Genomic DNA, 18,679 nt, shown 5'->3' with positions numbered 1-18,679 from the left:
AAATTAAAAGAAACTCTTAGTTGTGCAAAGAAGCACTAGGCTGTTCCCATGTTGGTGGGGTGTGCTGGTGCTCTGGGAAGGAGTTGACTCTAAACTCAGAGTGCCTTATTAATTCTGCCAGCAGTGAAGTAGAAAAAAAATTGAGGAGGGACAAAAAAGGTTTTTAAAATGAGAGATAACTCAGTGAATAAAAGCACTTGCCGCCAATCCTGATGGTCTGAATTTGATCCTGGAACCCATGTGAAGGAAGAAGAGAACTCACTTCTGCACATTGTCCCTTGACCTCCACATTCATGCTGTCGTGATTATTCCCACACAAACACACGCGTTAAAGATGGTGTAGGTAGCCGGGCGGTGGTGGCGCACGCCTTTAATCCCAGCACTCGGGAGGCAGAGGCAGGCGGATCTCTGTGAGTTCGAGACCAGCCTGGTCTACAAGAGCTAGTTCCAGGACAGCCTCCAAAGCCACAGAGAGCTAGTTCAGGACAGCCTCCAAAGCCACAGAGAGACCCTGTCTCGAAACAGCTAGTGCATTTCTAGAAAGACAACTGTCTGCCAACTCTGCTGCCCTCTGCTGCGCTGCAACAGTGAATTCATGACTCAAAGCTTTCGCAGTATCTGCACATAACATTTATATTCAGGATGGTAGCACTAGTAGTTTTGTTTCAATACAAATTATGCCAGAGAACTTGGAAACTTCACGTGTAGTCTTATATCAGACATCTTCATTATCTCGAGACAGATCTTGATAGTGAATCTCTTGATGATAGATATGCAGCTAATTTATCCCGGAACTCATGGAGATAATTATATTGCTAAGAAAAAAAAAAGTAAAGATATGTTGAAATATGCTGCGGAAAAATAGGATCAGAGTAGACCCCCATACTTGTTAAGAATGGGAGGAGGAGGTGCTGGCCAGGCCAGGAGGCGGGAGGGGCAGGGTCAGAGGTGAGGTTGGGTAAAGAAGCTGCCTTTGCTAAAAGGCAGCATGGATTTCACAAGAGGGTTTTATAAGTCTGTAGAATGCTTCCTTTGCTGCCGGGACTAAGATTTAAAGGGAATCTGCTGTCCAGTGTGGAAGGACCTACTTTTTGCTCGTGTTTTTTTCCCCCTACTGTATATCAAAACTGCATAACAGTGCTTATTTTATATTGTCCATCGCCATGGATATCACAAGCTTCCATTCTCCTGAACACTTCAACATAAGGCAGCAGCAACACACAGGATATGACAGATCAGATGGTGCTGTTGTGCAGTTTTGATACCACTCATCAATGATTCAGTGGCACAGTAGGATCTTTAGATTGCTTGAGCTGCAAGTTTACCAACAAAATGAATGTTTACAGTAGCCATTTCCTGGTAGAGAATGAGCATAAGACCCAGAACTGACCAAGACAGCTTCCCAGATCTCTCAAGAGAGTGAAGCGCAAAGTTTAATATTTTCATTATTTTGTTCAAAATTCAGTGTTTTGTGCAGATACCTGGGTTATATTTAAATGTAAATGTAAAAGATAAGCCCGCATATGTGCCTCATGGCTTTGGCATTTCAGCTCAAGGCCTTTTTGGACTCCTTTTTGTCACACGTCACACTGTATTTGAAAGGGGCGGCTGCTGCAGCAGACAGGAACAATAGTTCTTACCTTGATGGTCTGTATGGCTCCAGACCCCCTGAGATCTCGAAGGCTGTCTATGGCTTGCTGTGGTGATACTGAGTCAGACAAGTATAGGAGGAGACAAGCAGCTACTGAGAACATGACAGAAAAAGAATAGATTGTTACAAAAACTGGCCTGATTTTGTTATAAAAAGACTAGATAATCAATTAGACTTCTGTGGCCACAGCAAACTCTGTTCAGTGTGATTGCTGCCCGTGGACTAAAAGACACACCCTTTAGACTGCACTCTTGAGAGTCAACCTGATCTTAGAGTTTAACATGGTTCGCACTAACTTCTTTGCTCCTGCAAACATTGGCTTACATGTTACTAGTGAACGTCGGTTCCGTTTCTCCTTGCTGTGTATGGAGCTGGGAGTAGAGTTGTGAGTCATAGTAACCCCATGTTTCTGTGGCTGAGAAACAATACATCCCCAACAGTAGGGCCAAGTCCCTGTTTGTCAGAGTGCTCACTGACTCTCCATTTTTAAACGTCACAGCCATAGCTGGCTGACATTGCTGGGCATCTTTTTCCCCGTGCTTTTTGGCTGTGTGTATTTTGGGTAACTTAACTCAGATCCTTTGCTCACTGTTTATTTGCTATGTTGGTCTATCGATACGGAGTACTTTATATATTCTAGATTTATTCCCTTACCAAATACATGCTGTGCAAGACCCCCCCCCCATTCTATGTACAGTCTTTTCATTTTGACAGTATCCTTTCATAAACAAAGGTTGTTAATTTGGATCTTGTTTATCCTGTTTTACAGTAAAAATAACTTACTACAGTGAGGCGGCATTTCCCAACATTTTTTGCCAGCATACTTTAAAATTAATACATGGGCTGGAGAGATGGCTCAGTGGTTAAGAGCACTGGCTGCTTTTAACATGATTAATAAAAACCCAGAGACAGATATTGGGGTTCAAGCAGATGATCAGAAAAGCAAAGCCACTGGCTACTATCTCTTACCTCTATCTCAGGCTGAAAGGGCTGTCCTGTCCTCAGAGTTCAATGCTGAAGCACTGCTGTCCACCAAGCCTTCCCTGTCTGAAAACTAAATCTCACATGAAACCCCTTGCTCCTTGCTCTCAAATCCTGGGATTAAAGGTATGAGCTCTGATTCAATCTTGTGTAGCCCATGGTGGTCTTGGACTCACAGTGATCTGCCTGCCTCTGCCTCCCAAGTGTTGGAACTAAAGGCATATGATACCAAGTGCTGAGATCACCTTTGTGTGAGCTGTTTCTCTTTTAGAATGTATCAGTTTGGTGTAGCTCAGTGTGGCCTTGCACTCACAGAGATCCGTCTGTCTCTGTCCTCCGAGTCCTGGGATTATATCACCACTGCCTGGCTCTGTGGCTTGTGGCTAGCTTTTCATTCTGACTCCTCAAGCAAGCTTTATTAAATCATAAACAATGTATCACCACAGCTGCTCTTCCAGAGGTCCTGAGTTCAATTCCCAGCAACCACATGGTGGTTCACAACCATTTCTAGTGGGATCTGATGCCCTCTTCTGGCATAAAGGCATGCATGCAGGTAGAGCAATCATATACATAAAAATGAATGAATTAAAAAAAGTACACAGTAAGTAACTATACTTTGTTGCTGTTGTTTCATATTTCTTTGGGGTGTTTTTTTTTTTTTTTTTTTTTTTTTGAGGCAGAGTCTCACTGTAGACGAGCTTGACCTTGAACATACCATACAGCCAAGGATGACCTTGAATTCCTGATTCTCTTACCTCTATCTTTGGAATGCTGTGATTTTTATACTTAGATCACTCAGATATTTCTTAGCATTTGCTGTCAGTATCCTAACACTTTTCCATGGAAAGAACATTAGAAAAAAACCAAGACACAGGTGCTTAGGTGGAAGTGATCCACCTAAGCCAGCTGAGAACAGCTGTCATGCCCATCCAGGATTTCCAGGAAAAACCAAGTTTTAGGCTTTACTCAATCACTGAGTCTTGGTAAACTTATATTGTGCCTTCTTTCCTTTAAAGTGAGATAAGGTTCCCAAAAAGGAGTTTGCCTACTTCAAAGTTAAACAGTTAATGGAAATATATTTCTTACCAAGACAAGATCTTCCAAGTCCTCCATAACAGCTGAAAAGGAAAGAGAGTTTTGAAGTGTGTCCATTTTCATTCTATCCCAAGTTACAGCCCAGGACTTACTCCACTCTGCCTACTGTGGCCTCTCCAACACCCAGCACATCACCTTGCAAACAGTAGCATTGCTGAGTTAATCATCACCCCAAAGCAGTGCATGCTCATTCATGCTGGGATGTATTCTGAATTCCTATAAGGGCCAAAGAAGGCTGCCTCAGTGACTACTGAACCCTAAGGCCTACATCTGAGAAATGGAATCAAGGCTGTCTTTTAGGTAAAATCTGAGTGGTTCTGGACCAAGTGCCAACCACACAATAACCATCTATCTCAAACTGATGTATCCTGAGTGCTTCCTCTGCACTAAGCCCTGTGCTAGCACTTTCCATGCTTTAGGAGGAGGAAGTCCTGACAGAAGGAGGAAGGTCATGGCTGACCAGGGCAAGGAGTCATCTTGACTGGCATATTGCTTGTGTGGTGTTCAGAGAAAGAAGAACATACTGTATCAGGGTTTTTCGGTTGTTTTTGAGACAGGTGGCCAGCTCCTCCATGATTTGCCAGCAGCTGCCAATGTCAGGGGTCCCTCCATCTGGGATTGGGTGGTGATGGGTGACAATTCCAGACTGTTGGTAGAGGTCCAGAAGGTTTGGGACTCTATATTTTGACAGCTCCCCTCTGGTGCAGAAAACAAATACATCTTGGATCCCGTAGCTCTTTAGTTCCTCTGCCAACAGACCAAGACACACACAGACGCACACATAAAACAGGACATGTTTAAAGAGACAGAATATGGAGTTACGTTTTCAACCAAATTAATAACAGGTGAGAATTTGTAAATCTGAAATATCTGATCAAAATACCTGAACCAAAAGCTGATTAGAATTAAACCAGATTGATTTATAAGTAAAATGCTTTTGAATGAATTTCAAGATAGGATGATTGTATTGATACAGCAGAAAAACTTGGGGTTTTTTCCTTGCAGAAAATACTGCCTTTAATAATTAGTATTTAAACTTGAGATGGAATGATAGCACTTTTTAAGTTTGTTTTTTTTCCCATGAAATAGCTATGTGCACTCTCATTCTGCCCATTATTATGGGCAAGCATACATTTTCTTCAGCTGAAGCTCCTGTATTCTTCCTCTGTTCTGCACTGAACTACACCAAAGTGGATTTACTTTATAGAGCAGGTCTTGAGAAAATAGGGCATTAACTGCATTAACCTTACATGGTTTAGCTCCTCATTTTAGTGGTGTAAACCAAGAAATATTTCTTTAGGAATTTATGCTAGAACTTAATTTTTTTTTTCTTTTTAAACTATCTGTATGTTTGTGTAGAGGTATGTGCACATATGTGCAGGTACCTGTGGGGGCCAAAAGAGGGCGATAGATCTCCAGGAGCTGGGGTTACAGGTGGTTAAAAAGCCACCCCATGTGGGTTTTGGGAACTGAATTTGGGAACTGAACCACTGAGCCATCTCTCTAGCTTCTGGACTTTCTTTGTGGCAATATTCACTCTGAATTATTCAGTTCAAAACAAATAATTCTGAGCCCCAACCTGTGAACATTTATCTATCCAAGTAGAAAGCCTTTGCAGTTGAAATGTAAAACATGCACCTATTTTTAAAGAGAAAGAGACTAAAGATAGAAATGATTTTACTAATAATTTGCTTGATTCATACTTCCTCGTGTGGAGATACTGTCTGTGTGTGTGTGTGTGTGTGTGTGTGTGTGTGTGTGTGTGTGTGTGTATGATATCTCTAGTGTATATATAACACATATAAATAGGAAAATAGAACAGATTATATGGGGAAGGAAAGAAAGGAGAAGGAGGAAAGGGGAATGTGGAGGGAAGAAAAAGGTTATATGTCTTGTCTCATATGTGCAACCTATATTTTAAATCTACACATATTTAATCAGACATGAAATCAGAGAGGGACTACCTGGAGGGAGGAAGGTAGGATGGTGAGGTGAATATGAGCAAATATAATGGTGTTGTAATAAACCCCATTAGTTTGTACACTAAAAAATAAGATAAAAAATGATAATTTGCTTTCTACTTAGGCTGATTATATGATGATGCTTAGGATATATTAAATTATTGAAATTGATTTTGCATGTTTTAACTGTTTTGGTTTTTTGTTTTAAGAGACAGAGTTTCTCTATGTAACAGCTCTGGCTGTCCTGGAACTCACTCTGTAGACCAGACTGGCCTCATCTCACAGAGATCCGCCTGCCTCTGCCTCCCAAGTGCTGGGAATAAAGGCGTGTGCCACCATTACCCATTGGTTATGTTTTCACTTTTTAAATGTGGCAACTAAAAATTATCGTTACATACACAGCTTCCATTTGTGGCTATGACTGCATTTCTGTTGGACAGTAGTTGTTTTTGTTCTTTAAGCCAGGGTCTTTTGGTATAATCTAAGAGTGCCTGAAACATGACATCCTCCTGCCTCACTTGCTAAGTGCTGGAATTATAGACATGTACCATCATGCTCCACTTAGATAGTCTGATCTTGATAAAACTATTATATTTTTTACAAGTGTAAAATGATTTAAACATATTTAATAAAGCTTCCAGAAGAGGGGAAAATTTGCTATTTGTCTTCCACAAACACTGGACACATTTTAAAATATGGTAACCTTCAGATGTTCCCAGAGAGGACACACCATGGGAAGTCCTAGGTCTCACACCAAGTGTTTTTGATCTGTTCTATATAGTGGATTCTGTGTGTGATCTCATTGTTTAAAAAAAAAAAAAAAAAAGCTAATGAAAAAACTAGAATCTTCCTCCTATAACAGCCACTAAATAAATAAGAAACCCCAAAATGTATATTAGTTTTGAACCAATGATTTAAATAGCATTTGCTTATGTCATCCAAATAGAACATAAAAGTTATTTCCTACTGTTGTATATATACCTAAAGCAGAACATGTTTATAAATACCACAAGGGTCAATTCAAGTATTAGTCTCTTCTCATCCTTCTGTGGCTGTCCTGGAACTCGCTATGTAGATCATGGTGGCCTCGAACACACAGAGATCAGTCTGCCTCTGTGCTGGGATTAAAGGAGTGTGCCACCGTGCCTGACTTTCTTCTCATCTTTTTGATAGGTAAGAAATAAAGTACATTAACCAACACTCAGAACATTAACCTACCATGACAAGTTAGAGTCAAACAGATTGTAGATACTTATTTTCTGTGTGATAAGGCTCTTGGTGTTTAAGTAGGTTATAATATTCCAGCCCAATCAGTATAAAATATTGTGAAATTTCACATTTGTCATTGTCATATACTATGCAGGTAGAATGTTGGGATTATGACTAGAGAGTGGAGACTGCAGTGGCATGAGCATGCTAGCTTTGTTCTGACCAGGGGTGAAAAACTTTACGCTACCCGGGAGGCTCCCAGCTCAGGCTTAATTTATACTACCACAGTCAAGGCTGCAAGGAACAGTTTGTTTCAGCACTGCAGTATGCCAGTTTAATATTTACCTACTTTTCTCCCTTGAACGGACACTTTTTTTTTTTTTTTTGGAGACAGGGTTTCTCTGTGGCTTTGGAGGCTGTCCTAGAACTAGCTCTTGTAGACCAGGCTGGTCTTGAACTCACAGAGATCAGCCTGCCTCTATCTCCCCAGTGCTCGAACTAAAGGTGTGCACCACCACCACCCTGCTGAACGGACACATTCTAACATCAGACCCAGTTTATGTGTGTAACCAGAATTGTGAAAAACAAAGTATGTTCAGATAAATGATGAGTCCTTGGGCCCATCACAAACACCTCTTCACATGCAAGAAGTTCATAGGTAGAAATGTCATAAAAATGTATTTTATATATCGAGAAAAGTTTGACGTATTTTCAGGCTTAAAACAAACCAGTAGTAGGCTTTTCTCATAGTGAACCTACCTGTATCTTTTTGAATATTTCTTCTAACATCTTTAAATTTACAACCTACAGATAAGACAAGTAAAAAAAAAATCACTTTGGGGCTATATAAGTCACATTTGATACACACAAGCTACTATAGAAAGTAATTTCACATGGCTATTAATGTTTCAAGTCCACTTTAAATGTACATATTAATTTCTTTGAGTCTCAGAAGCACAGCTGTAGACATTGATAAATTCCACTGACAGAAGTCCTGATGCAGGAGCTCCTGGCCACAGTCTTAACTTCATTTGTACCTGGGCTTTAAGTCTCACTGAACTAGGTCAGTCAGAAATACTGCCCTGGGTATGGAGGGTGATCCTGAAGGCTTTCAGAAGACAAGCTGCCCAGCGCCGGTCTATGAGATATATTGTGGACTGCACTGAACAACTTCTCAGCTCACAAGAGTCTGCTCTTGTATCATTAAGAAGCCAACTGAGTGTTCTTACTTACCTGGAAGAGCACATAAACCGAGAAACTGAGAACAGTTCACTCGTGACAGTGGTAGCCTGTGAAGAAAAATTTACCAAGCTTAACTTCTAAAAAGCTAGAAATGGAAATTTAGCCTACTCAACAAGAGTGTCTGCCACAGAGTGAGGGTGTTTTAACATTTTACAGAGGTTGCAAAACACCATTTCATAGGTAATCAGGTAGAGAACAAGAAAGGCCTAGAATGACTGAAAGTTTAGAAAGGGGAATCTACTTGCTTTAATGCCATTTGTGTCTTAAAAGAGAAAGTTAGCTGGGTGGTGGTGGCACATGCCTTTAATCCCAGAACTTGGGAGGCAGAGGCAGGCGGATCTCTGTGAGTTCGAGACCAGCCTGGTCTACAAGAGCTAGTTCTAGGACAGCCTCCAAAGCCACAGAGAAACCCTGTCTCAAAAAATCCCCAAAAAAACCCCAAAAAACAAAAAACCAACCAACCAAACAACAACAACAAAAAAAACCCAAAAGAAAAGAGCAAGTTAAATTTAGTTTGCCATAAAGGTAATGCTCCCTGAATCCCCTACTGGTAGAGCTAGTGACCCTGTGGTAGGCATCCTGAATGCTTGGCACCAGATGTTTTCCAGAGCAGAGGATATAGTGTTTCTAGAATGACTTGCATAGACTTGACCAACTGAGCATTCCGGAATAATCCAAATATCTAAAATTCAAAATGCTCAGAATAAAAATTCTTTTCAAGTACCAGTGTGATTCTCAAAAAGTTGTGGATTTGGACTATTTAAGATTTCAAATCACAGGTGCTTAGTCAGTAGGACCCTTAGTTGAATGAACTGGAAAATTCCATTTTATGTTAATTTTGCAATGTTAAGGTTTTTTGGTAAAACTGTCTTACAGATATAATTTTATACAAAGAAAACAGGATACCATTCATCATTAGTTTTGATTAAAATTGAAAATGTTTCTAGAACTCATGGTCCTGGTTTACAATACCCAGGGACAGAAGTCCCCTGTCTCTGAGTCAGGAGAAAAGCTGGAGGCATCATAGAAATAACAGCTGAGATGGAAAATTAGATGAAATTTTGAGTTTAAAAAGGAGCTGGTAGGGGAATGAAAATAACGTTTATTTTTTTACAGAATAAAAGTCCTTTTGAGACAATACTTAATTCTCAAGTGTTCCTGGAAGTCAGAACTTTTATTTTCAGTGCTGGGGCTTGAACGCAGGGTTGGTCCATGATAGCCAAGTGCTGTATCACTAAGCCATGTCCCAGGGAGAGTACCGGCTTTATGGCGATGAGAGAAACCATTTGGTTGCTGGTTGTAGAGACCCTGGCACAACCATAAGTCCTCATGCCAAGCCTTGGGAATTGATTGGCAGAAAAACTTTTTGATTATGATGGTCGATGTTGATCTGCCTGGCTGGATTAAGAACTACCTAACGGATAGGTAAGGTACACTTGTGGATATTTCCAGAGACGTTGAGACCTGGAGGTCCTAAGAATGGCTTAGTCCCTTGCTGAATTTAAAATCTAAATGTACTACTGAAAGGTGGATGGAGGAGGGGGCGCGGCTGACTAGAAAGCTGCCATTGGGCGCATGTCTCTCCCTGGCCCCTTCATGTTACTGTTCTACTCTGCTTCCTGGCAGCCAGGGTCTAAAGTCCTCTGTCCTTCCATGCACCCTCCCCCTGCAACAATGATTGGAAACCTCTGAAATGATGGGCTAAAATGAACGCTTTCTCCCTTAACTTGTGGATGTCAGGTGGTCTGTCACAGGAAGAAATGCAGTTATAGTGATATGGCTTTTATCTTCAATGATCTGCCGATCACCATAGCAAATAGTTCTGTGTATTAAATAGGACTTAATGAAAAATTATTAAATACCCTATTTTGATATTCTAATGGTTTCCTAAAGAATACATAAATTTTGGTGGGAAATCATTTCAAAATCTTCCTCTACTTCTTATTTGTTCTACAAAGGTGCCCCCACCCAACCCAGTGTCTAAAGGAGGGAATGTGTGGGTTTTATTTCATATCAGACAGTAAATAAATAATGGAGTAAGGAAATGTCAAGACTAAGATTCTAGAGTTGACACAAAAGGATACTTGTTATTTTCTTTTTTAGTTTCTCAAGACAGGGTTTGTCAGGAGCCTGTCCTGGAACTCACTCTGTAGACCAGGCTGACCTCGAACTCAAAGAGCTCTGCCTGTCTCTGCCTCCCAAGTGCTGGGATTAAAGGCGTGTGCCACCACCCAGCAAATGCTTATTATTTCTAATTACATGCATTATCTTCCCCAAATATGATGTACCATCAAACACTGTAGCTTACCACTGAAATGCTAACATACCATGAAATTTGAATTGGTGTCTGTTCATCTTCAATAGGCTCTTCATCTGAAGAATCAAACTCACTTGCTTGTATTGAAATGGGCTTCAAAAGAAATGTTATATTAAATTACTGCAAGGAATATTTGCAAATGATTTTCACATAGCCAATCCATGATTAAACACGCAGTCATTAATCTGGACTATCAGAGAGACCAGCAATATCAATAATAAATGATTACTGTTGACCACTTGATTAATCATGGCACTGTACAGTGGGCAGAATTAGATTTAGATCAAAAGAACTTCTGGCTCCTGGAATTGGTCCTTGATAATCTCAAACAAGGCACTTGAGTTCATCCTGGATCAGTTTTCTCAACTCTGAAGTGTGAGTTGCCCATTCCTTTTCAAACATATCTTGGACCTTCTACTGGCACGCTCTGGAGACCAGAAGACCCTGTGATACACTGTCTAGCTATAGCATAGCTGAAGAGACAGCAGTGTGCAAGATTACAGAATGGTGAAAGTGCTAAAGTAGAAACCATGTGCTGCAGCACTGAGGGAATGACTAGCCATCTAAGGAGCAGCAAAGGGTTTCACAGACACCATCACGCTAAGCTTTGAAGAAATCGTGGGTTTCTAGATCGACAGGGAAGAGAAAGCAATCAGTGTGAAAATTCGAGAGCTGAGCCAGGTTACGATGGTGCAAGCCTTTGATGTCAGCATTAGGGACACTGAGGCACAAGTTCTTCATGGCCAGGCTGACTCAAAACACAAGAGAGCATGTGGGTGGAGGATTGTATATTCTGTAGAGTTGACTCAGAAAAGACTAAAGCCAGTGGAAAATTTGCTTACCTCTTTCTAAAAAAATAATCCCATACAGCCTAGCAAATGGGTGGACATATGTGAACTAGCTTCCCCTCATCTTTATGAATTACTGGATTAGAAGAATCCAGATGGACCTTATATGCTAATCTCAGCAGGTGTAGCTCAATTCTGGATGCAGAACTTCTATATGGAAGAAAAACATACCCTTTCCCACTCCTTAACTGGAACCACTGGAGATCAGACATTTGAACAGCAAGTGTATACAAAAAGGTGAGTTTTATTAGGTGGCAAAAGGAGAATGCTGTGGCTGAGTGATCCCCACATCATGGGAATCACTTCTGCATGCTAGAGAGAGCAGACCAGAAAGCAGGCAGACATCCAGAGGGGGTGAAAGAGAGGCCTCGCTACTTGTATTCAGTTCCCCTGTAGTCAGAGATCAGATAGCTTATTCCTCTTCTCTGGGGGCAGTGGAGTCAGAAGGCAGGAGTGAAGGACAGCTGACATCTTCTTGTGGACACGGGACTCACAAGACTAACAACTTGATGGGCTGCTTGGCTTTCGAGCTCTTCTATAAAGTCTTTGTCAGAGGAGAGCATGACAACTGACTTAGGCTATGGACTGGGGTTTCATGAAGCCTTTTAAGTAAGTTGTCACCTATGAGGTAGGAACTATGGGTCAGGTGGGGCTTCAACTTCTGGCTAGGACACCCCATAGAGGATTTTAAGCTTGTGTGGCTCATTCACTCCACCCCTCCCAGTCAGGTGTGGATAAATCCCAACATGTTAGACGTACCTGCTTTACCATGCCCAGGAATTCTGACCTGCAAGGAATAGGATGCAGTGCCAAGAGGACCCTGAGGGAGGGTGGCGATCGTGATGTCACCCACAAACGGGGTCGTGACAGCCTTTGCATCAGAGGTACCAAGTCACCCACAAACCGGGTTGTGACAGTCTTTGCATCTGAGGTATCAAGCCTACTGGGTTGGCCCAATCTGGTAGGAATGTCGTGACCCCCCGCAGGCGGTCAGCGAACCGCAGTGCTCCTGCTCCCCCCCTCTCCACCTCCCCGACGCGCAGAGCGGTTACACTGCGAGTCGCACCGCTGCCCGCCCAGCCACGCAGCAGAAGCCGGCCAGCGCCTGTGGCCCTGCGGCGCGGCTCCTTCGGGTCCCCGCAGGCCCCACTCACCGGCTTCATCGCGGGCCGCGGCAGGCCGTAACCAGTGCGGCCGGCCGCCCTCGCAGCATCGGCGTCGCAGCCCGCGCCGATTCCGTACCCCGTCAGCTCATTGGTTCATCCACGTGGGAGGTGGCGCGGCGCCCTCTAACAGCCAATCATATCCTCGCTCTGTTTCTTACTCAGCGCCATGGCTCAACCTTTAACTGCTCATTGGTTCGAAGGAAGTCTTTGAAAGACGCGCGGGAGGAGGGCCCGGGAGAAAGGTGATTGGTTGGATGGCTCCGCCCCTCAGCCAGTTGGGGGCGTGGACACGTGGCAAGGGGCGGAGCGTGGTTCTGTAGAGCCTGGTGACTGTAGACCCAAGATTATATAGTTCAAGTTCAAAGGTAGACTCCTTTGGGACCAGAAAGAGTCTGTGTTGTAAATGAACTGCGAAAATAAGCCAGAGAATCCTTGTGCAGGCAGGGCAAGTCTGTCTTTTGTAGTAGTCAGGTTTTCAATTGAGTACTATTGAAGACAATGTGATTTGCTCAAAGTCTACCAACTTAAATGTAAATTACATCCATAATAGTGTTTATCCAAATATCTGAGCCCTGGCTCAGCTAGGTTGATGTATAAAATTAATCAGCATAGAGACCTGCTGGCTGCTGGGATTTTCTTTTTTTCTTTCTTTCTTTCTTTCTTTCTTTCTTTCTTCCTTCCTTCCTTCCTTCCTTCCTTCCTTCCTTTCTTTTTTTTTTTTTTTTTTTTTTTTTTTTTTTTTTTTTTTTTTGAGACAGGGTTTATCTGTGTAGCTTTGGAGCCTATCCTGGTACTCGTTCTGGAGACCAGGCTGGCCTTGAACTCAGAGAGATCCGCCTGCCTCTGCCTCCCCAGTGCTGGGATTAAAGGCGTGCTCCACCAACCCCCGGCCCTGCTGGGATTTTCTATATTGATTGCTTATCTTCAAAATCCAAGGTTAAGTTTGAACAACAAAGCAATAAATGCTACTTTCCAGCTACTCTCTTTTAATGTAAGTCTGCTTCTTTGATGACGTTGCAGTAGACATAGGGAACTAGTTACCATTCATCACAAATTTGCTATTGGTCGTAGTACAATATACAAGGGCCTCCATGAGGGTATATAGTTCAAAGAACCATCTAGCATTTAAGCGCCTATCTTCCCATATATGACTAGAATAGTAAGCTCTTCAAGTACAGTGGCTTTGTAAAATTTTAAATAGATTTTCACACATTTCAAAGTATACCAGAATGGCCTGTGTGAAATTGTGAGATAGGTAAAGTGTGGCTGTTAGTGCCTGCTGCCCCGTAGCTTGTCTCTGGTCCCACTCTTTCAGAGGTTAGTCAGGCTAAACATATGCCACACTCTGAACTCCCAGGACACTGAGAGGTGAGCAGTCGAGGAAGTGGGTGGTGGGACATATAAGATAGCAAGACGCACACCAGATGTGTTGAGAAACAGTATCTTGTGTGTGGAGTACGGTGATCGAGGAGTTTAGGGATGGAAGCACTGGAAAGGGACAAGGAGCTGACCTAGGGACATTACTGAAGCAAAGAAAGCCCACAAAACCACAGCCCACATCCAACCTCACTTGTTTACCTGTAAGCATGGGTTATGGTTTGAATCGGAAGTATCCCTCACAGGGTCATGTCTTGGACGCTTTGTCCCAGCTGGTGGCACTATTTTGAAAGCTCTAGAAACTTAGGGGATGTTGTGTCAGAAATTGTCTCCTTTCATTATGGAATGTGGTGAGTTCAAAGTCCTCATTGGAGGGAGTAGGTCCCTAACAGTGGACATTGTGGGCATACTGTTTCTATCAACTTCCAGCGCCCCCTCGTCCGTCCGTCCCCCCCCCCCCCCCCCCCGCCACATCCTCTACACCAGGACGTGAATAGATCTGCTACACTATGCCCACTTATGTAATACAGTGAAATGTCTGAAATGGTGAGCCAGAAAAACCCTCCCTTAAGTTGCCTATGTCAGGCATTTTGTTCACTGTGAAGCTCAAGTAGCTAATACAGCATGTCTGTGTGTGTGTGTGTGTGTGTGTGTGTCTTATACTTGCCTTGTGCCCATGAAGGCCAGAGTGGATTTTGGATCACCTGGAACTGGAGATACAGGCAATAGTGAGTTGTCCCAGATGCGTGCTGAGACCGAGCATCTCTCTCCAGTGCTATCAGCTTGTTTCCATGTTGATCTCATCCTGAGCTGAAGCTTTATAATCATCTGATCATCTCCTTTGGCATAGGTAAGACACTAGGTGTTAGTTTTGTAATCTGTTACATGGCACAAGTGAGCTGAGAAAATTAACTCACTATTTCCCGACTGTTGATCAAAGATCAGCTGCCTTAAGCTCACACCGTCAGGACCTTCCTGTCATGACAGACCTCGTCCTCAGGCTGTCCTGACTGATGGTTGAACATCATGTTCATCCTTACAGCTTAAGTTCTATGTGACTGTTTGAATGGGAAATGCAGCTCTTGACCACCATGCACAGGAATAAACTATTTCTCCTTTAAGTTGATTTTGTCAATATTTTATCTCAGCAGTAGGAAAAACAATTAGTAAAATTGATCTTTAGCTCAATTTCTCATAGAGTTCTTGTTCCCTGAAACCTCATAAGTCAGGCTGCCACTGTAGACATTTTTCTTGGGATTCTAACCTTCCACACTTCTAGCGGAATGTTTAAGTTCCAGCTACACTATTTTCTAGCCCACATCTGCAAACTCTTCCATATTCTTCCCATAAATTGGTTCCAAATGCCAAAGAGCCATATGGTTAGGTTTATTATAACAACAGCCCAACTTCTTGTTTCCAGTTTTCTGTTTAGTTACTTTTCTCATTGTTACGGCCAAATTCATAACACGTAGCAGTGAAGGAAGAGAGGGCTTATCCTAGCTTATGTTTCCTGGGAATCATCCCCCTGTGACAGGGAAGAAGTGAACCAGGTAGGAGTCCAGCCAATCACATTCCATCCCCAGTCAGGACCAGAGAGTGGCCAGGAAGCAGAACTGGGCAATAAAGCTTTGAAACTTGCCTCCAGTGACCCACTGCCTCTGGGGAGGCTCTACCTCTTAATTGTTCTATAACTTTCCACACAGTGAAACCTGCTTAGGACCAAGTGTTTACATATGTGTGCATAAGGGGGTGGGGTGGGGGACCGGCACTTCCCTTCCACTTAAGCTGGGAGGCATGTCATGTTCAACCATCGGTCAGGGTAGAGTCCTGCATTTTTAGAAAGCTTGAAACCCAGTTGGCATAAATTCCCACTGCCTTGTGCTGATCACATCTAGTGAGTAGCCTAGAAAAGATCAGTCCCCCACCCCCCAACTTCTGCGTTTGATTATCAAACTGCCACCAAAGCTATGTGAACTGAAGAAAAGGATAATAGAGGGAGGCCATCGAAACATGCAACAAAACTCATCTAATGGTCACATATGCTATAGAAATCACATATTCCTGGAATTAGATTCCAGTCTACTAGGAGTGGTGGGGAGGGCACAGTCACTGGGAGGTGGAGCCTCTGGTAGAGGTCACTGGTCTCTACCTCAGAAATGTAGAGACAGGCAGTGGGTGGCTCCATTTCAGGTGGTCCAATCCAAAGGTAAAGCCTCTTCCTTGGCCATCTACATATAGTCCAGTCAGTATCTACAATTATTTCATGGCTTATGTCTCTCCCAAGGGTTGTCTCCATCTGAACTGGCTCTCCCAAGTTAAAGTCTTATTCAGTGAACCTAAGCCTGCTTACTCTAGAGTTCATTACAGCTGGTCCTGGAGCCGAAACCCTCCAGCAGAGCCATCAGATTTTAACTTAAAGTCCAAAGAATTAGGACCCATGGATTCAAGATGAAACAATCACAATCCAAAGGCTTTTCTTGGCCAGTTCTAGAGGACCAAGCAATGTGTTCCAACTCCAGTGACCTACTGCCTCTGGGGAGGCTCTACCTCTTAATTGTTCTATAACTTTCCACACAGTGAAACCTGTGTGGCAAAGATCTCTTGATTAAAAAGTTGATCCAGACTGACCGTCTTAAGGAGTCCAGTTAGAAAGTCACGGATCTCTCTGAGGATTTGATGTCTGATTTTGGGAGAGTTATTAGCAAAGCAAAAACTATTCATTGAACTTCTAAAAGCAGGGCGGGGGAGATGGTCGGTAGTTGAGAATACTGGCTGCTCTTGCAGAGAACCTGAATTCAGTTTCTAGTACCCACATCAACTGCCTATAACTCCACTTCTAGTGTATCCAACACCCTCTTTTTTGGCCTCTGGGGGCACCCACAAGTGGCATGCACTCATACAGACACATAGACATACGTAAAAATCTTTTAAAAAAGATTTTAAAATTCTAAGTGTGTCTCTAGAAACTGTTCATCTTTCCATGTTTGCTCCTTTACCTGCTTCCGTGGCTAAAAATCACAGTAAATCTCATCAGCTCTGGGGGTGGATTTTGTTTTCCAAACTCAAGAGTTTACATTTCCATTCACCAGCTGGAACAACAAGACCACTGTGCTCTTTTGGTACTTCCTGCTTTGCATCTTTCTTTACTTCAGGTGAAGTTACAAACATAACATTTTACATCATCTTTTTTAGCAGTGAATTCATCCTTTAACGGCAAATACTACCATTTCCAAGCCAGATTTTTACTGGCGTATAAGGGATCATGATAGTTACTGTGGCAGGGTACAGTTGGGTTGAAGAAAAAAAAATAGCAGAAAATTTGAATATCCCCCACACCCACCCAGTTTATCTAAAGCTTTGGTCTCACACTGCAAACAGATGTAACTTGGAAGCAAAACCACTAGGCAAACTTTTCACATTTTTAATTTATTCTGAAATCCATCTTTGGCTATTTGAGGTTTCTTCATGTTCCTAACTGAAGAAGAGAATAAAACTGAAAGACATCATCTGAGTCACAGGCCTTACTCCATCACTGTTGGCTGAAGTGGCCCACGGCAGCCAGATGAGCCTCCTCTCCTGGGTTTTGAGATGATAGGTCATCCCAAAATTCCACAGAGAACGCACAGCTTACAACACACAGAACAGCTGCTGTTCAGTATTGAGGGACTCCACAGGATCCAGACATTAAACATTTGTCACCTTCTGCCTCTCCAGATTTCATTTTCCTTTCAAATGTTTTCTGTCATATTTCAGTGAGTCAGGACTGTCCTAGCACATCCCACTTCTGATGCCAACTGGGTCAGGGCGATTCCCTATGCTCACCTCTAGGTTTGCTGATTCGCTGGGATCATCAGGGTTCAGTGGTAGAGTTGCCCTCGTAGCTGTGCTCTGTTAGGACCACAAGCAAAGGCAGAGAACTTATATAAAGATGTGTAAGACAAACTCTGGGGGAAACTAGGTCCAAGCTTCCAAGAAAGTTCTCACTGGGAAGGTACACAGGAGATACCTGATTTCCCCAGTGATAGGTTTGACACTATTGTGAAGAGTTAGTCAGTGACTAGGGTTTTATTGTGTACTGGTCACATAGGCAGAGAGAGAGGAGGTAATGAAGCTGGGTATGTTGGGAAGCTCAGAGCTACAGTGCGCTAACTCCTAGACAAAACAAACAAACAAACAAACAAACAAAACAAAAAACCCACCACCGAAACAACAAAAACCCAAACAAACAAACAAACAAACAAATAAAAAACAAAACCACAAACCCCACCAAATACCACCTCCACCTATCCTCCTCCTGTTGAAGAATTCAAGGGAGGGTTCAGGTCAGCTAATTCATATCTCTGTATGATTATAGGGAACAAGTTCTCTCAGGCTTTTTTTTAGGGTATCTAATATTCCCTCACTTTAGAGCAGTGGTTCTCAACCCTCCTAATGTTGTGACCCTCATGTTGTGGTTACCCCCAATCATAAAATTATTTCATTGCTACTTCATAACTGTAAATTTGCTACTGTTATGAGTTGTAATGTAAATATCTGGTATGCAGGATATCTCATGTGAGACCTCTTTGAAAAGGCCATTTGACCCCCCAAAGGGGTTGTGACCCCATAGGTTGAGAACCACTGCTCTAGAACATTCCCCTTCTCTCTATTTCTGTCAGGGTTGCCTCAGATTTCTTTCTTATTTTTCATCAAGTATCTTACTCGTCTTCCCAGAGCATGCTTGCCCACTTTTGCCCAGGGAGTCACTTTGAATGGTATGCAAATTCTACATCCAACTTTGGCCGGTGTGAGTGTGAGCACAGTTCCAATCTGACCTAGCTCTTGCCAACTCT

At 42.7% G+C, this 18,679-nt stretch overlaps 1 protein-coding gene across 3 annotated transcripts; it reads right to left on the bottom strand.

Moving 5' to 3' along the window:
- Nucleotides 1-607: 607 nt before the first annotated feature.
- Cdkn3 (cyclin dependent kinase inhibitor 3) lies at nucleotides 608-12,616 on the bottom strand. Of its 3 annotated transcripts, none has more exons than XM_027386532.2 (8): nucleotides 12,459-12,616; nucleotides 10,467-10,549; nucleotides 8,131-8,186; nucleotides 7,657-7,701; nucleotides 4,252-4,474; nucleotides 3,719-3,750; nucleotides 1,641-1,741; nucleotides 608-815 (listed from the first exon to the last, which is right to left on the bottom strand). In XM_027386532.2, exons 1-8 carry the CDS (start codon nucleotides 12,465-12,467, stop codon nucleotides 729-731), a joined length of 636 nt encoding a protein of 211 aa, XP_027242333.1. In that variant the 5' UTR covers nucleotides 12,468-12,616; the 3' UTR covers nucleotides 608-728. The 3 variants fall into 3 exon arrangements, with proteins under 3 accessions (XP_027242333.1, XP_027242332.1, XP_027242334.1); XM_027386531.2 differs by having other exon boundaries at nucleotides 1,641-1,744; nucleotides 12,459-12,615; XM_027386533.2 differs by lacking the exon at nucleotides 12,459-12,616 and adding an exon at nucleotides 12,064-12,214 and having other exon boundaries at nucleotides 1,641-1,744.
- Nucleotides 12,617-18,679: the final 6,063 nt, after the last annotated feature.

This window comes from Cricetulus griseus (genome assembly GCF_003668045.3).
Source record: "Cricetulus griseus strain 17A/GY chromosome 1 unlocalized genomic scaffold, alternate assembly CriGri-PICRH-1.0 chr1_1, whole genome shotgun sequence".
Taxonomy (NCBI): Eukaryota; Metazoa; Chordata; class Mammalia; order Rodentia; family Cricetidae; genus Cricetulus; species Cricetulus griseus.
The sequence above is the reverse complement of the archived record's forward strand: the minus strand, read 5'-3'. Positions and strand labels throughout refer to the sequence as shown.

Bases quoted from the DNA above. Each gene is read 5' to 3' on its own strand.
- Cdkn3 (XM_027386533.2), bottom strand. From the start codon at position 12,183: ATGCAAAGGCTGTCACGACCCCGTTTGTGGGTGACATCACGATCGCCA. The intron at 8,187-10,466 runs GTATGTTAGCAT...TTTTCTTCACAG, and splicing joins ACACCAATTCAAATTTCATG to GCTACCACTGTCACGAGTGA. The intron at 7,702-8,130 runs GTAAGTAAGAAC...TCTTATCTGTAG, and splicing joins CGGTTTATGTGCTCTTCCAG to GTTGTAAATTTAAAGATGTT.